Here is a 1,971-nt window from a genome sequence, read left to right as displayed (position 1 = left end):
AACCCTCCGTCCTTCCCCGTCCCTATAAACCCTCCGTCCTTCCCCATCACTATGAACCCTCTGGGAGTGTTGCGCACACGGAGGACGAAATCCCGATCCTCGCCATGGCCTCCAGGCTCCCCGCGGCCCACCACCTGCTCAGGTGCTCCAACCAGAAGGCCCTCTGCTGCCCCAGCTCCTCCTGCCTGGCTGTCATCTCCTAAAACACCGCCGCTCACCTGTGCGTTCACCGGCCTACACGGCTCAGTCTGGTCTAAACAACAGCCCTCTTCCAAGTCCCTTTTTATTTCTCTAGAGCAAGGTGGGGATGCCCTAACCCTAACCCTAACCCTTTGCCCCGAGCCGGCTGTAAAACGTCGGCAGCAAACCATGGCTCCTCGCAGTCCATCCTCACACACGCTAAGCCCGCTTCCAGGGGAATGTATTCCAACACGGGTTCCGCAGAACAGACAGAAATCCCCCCAGAGCAGACACTGCCACAGTCAGGACATGCTCCTCCGTCCAGAGAACCTTCTGAGGCTGCGCCGCATGCCGATCACTCACCGTGAAGGGAAACCACTTCCTGTGCTTGGGGAGTGCCAGACACAGCACCTTCCGTCCAGCCCCCCGACAGTTCCTCCCTCCCTTCACACAAGCAGTGCTTTTCCTAATGTTATGTTCACCCCCCATCAGCAGATCGGGCAGGGGCAGTGGTCACTGTGTCAATCATAACCCCCGTAAACTCCCCAGTGCCCCTAATAACACGCCTCCCCCTGAACCCCTTTTCCTAACCCAGAGGAACGGGACCTCGGGCCGTCTGTGGGATTGCGGTTTCTGAGCAGGAGAGCTCTCAGAGTGGAAAATCCTTACCCTATGACCCCGTGAGTCCGTCCCAAAAGCCACACACGTAACAGTCCTCTTGCCCAGTGAAATGACTGAAATGACTTGGTTTCTCTAAAATTCCTATTACAAATAGGGCTTGGACTCCCCCCCATTTTTACCATTTCCTCCTCTCCTTGCATTCATTTTTTGAAATACTGCCAACCTCTTGTCATTCCTAAACCAGGACATCAAGCTCAGCCCCGAGGGAGGGAAACGGGCCGAAGGGCACTGATGGAAGCTGGGGTGGGGGGGTGTTGGGGGACACAGACCCTTCCAGGCTGAGGGCCCACAGCTTGGACTTCCCACCAGCAGCCGTGTGTGTCCTCGGTGTCACCACTGGGCTGAGCAGGCGACCGTGAGCCAATCATCTCCCCAGCCAGGCCCTGGGACAGCACCTGAGTGACACATGGCCAGCTTGTGTAGCCTGCGTACTGGGTCAGCAGCGCTCATGACCACCCCGCTTGGGTCAGTGGTTGAACATCGATCTATGAACCAGGAGGTCAGGGTTTGACTCCCGGTCAGGGCACATGCCCAGATTATGGGCATGCAAGGCTGCCCGGCTGAGAGAAGGTGTCCCTCCTTCCTCCTGTCATCCCCGGGGGCGTGAGACCAACCAGAGAACCGTCCCAGAGCCCCAAACACCACCCATCAGCAGCGACCCCGAGTCTTACTCTTCCTGCTGCTCCAGCAGCTCCCGGTCGTCTTCCGACTGAACCTCTTCCCAGGATTTTCCAAGTTCCTTTGTAGGAGAAATAGGGATTAGAGAGAGGGGCGGGGGAGGGGAGGGAGAGAAGGCGGACAGACTCGGCAGAACCCACACGCGCAGCGTCCCACACACACTTCGGGGGTCCCACCAGCTCTCAGCACAGGGAGGGTGTGTCTCCAAGGCTTTCCACGTCCTTTCTCGTTGGAGCAGCGGCAGGACCCTCTCACAGTCTCTTCTCTTAGACGGAAGTAAATCCGTGTTTCTCAACCCTGGACGCACGTGAGACCCGCTGCGGTCGGGTTCCCAGACAGGACGGCCCTACCCGTCCCTATGAACCCTCCGTCCATCCCCGTCACTATGAACCCTCCGTCCTTCCCCGTCACTATAAACCCTCCGTCCTTCCC

The 1,971-nt window shown here is 58.4% G+C and overlaps 1 protein-coding gene across 1 annotated transcript in view; it reads right to left on the bottom strand.

Annotated features, from left to right (window-relative positions):
- The window catches only part of ZNF277 (zinc finger protein 277), a 33,943-nt gene that overhangs the window by 8,303 nt on the left and 23,669 nt on the right, over nt 1-1,971 (bottom strand). The window contains exon 8 of the mRNA XM_014547170.1: nt 1,533-1,600. Within this exon, the coding sequence (XP_014402656.1) occupies nt 1,533-1,600 (68 nt within the window). The remainder of the gene's footprint in view (nt 1-1,532; nt 1,601-1,971) is intronic.

This window comes from Myotis brandtii, unplaced genomic scaffold, assembly GCF_000412655.1.
Source record: "Myotis brandtii unplaced genomic scaffold, ASM41265v1 scaffold466, whole genome shotgun sequence".
Lineage (NCBI taxonomy): Eukaryota > Metazoa > Chordata > Mammalia > Chiroptera > Vespertilionidae > Myotis > Myotis brandtii.
Note: the sequence above shows the minus strand (reverse complement) of the source record. Positions and strands in the feature narration are given on the sequence as shown.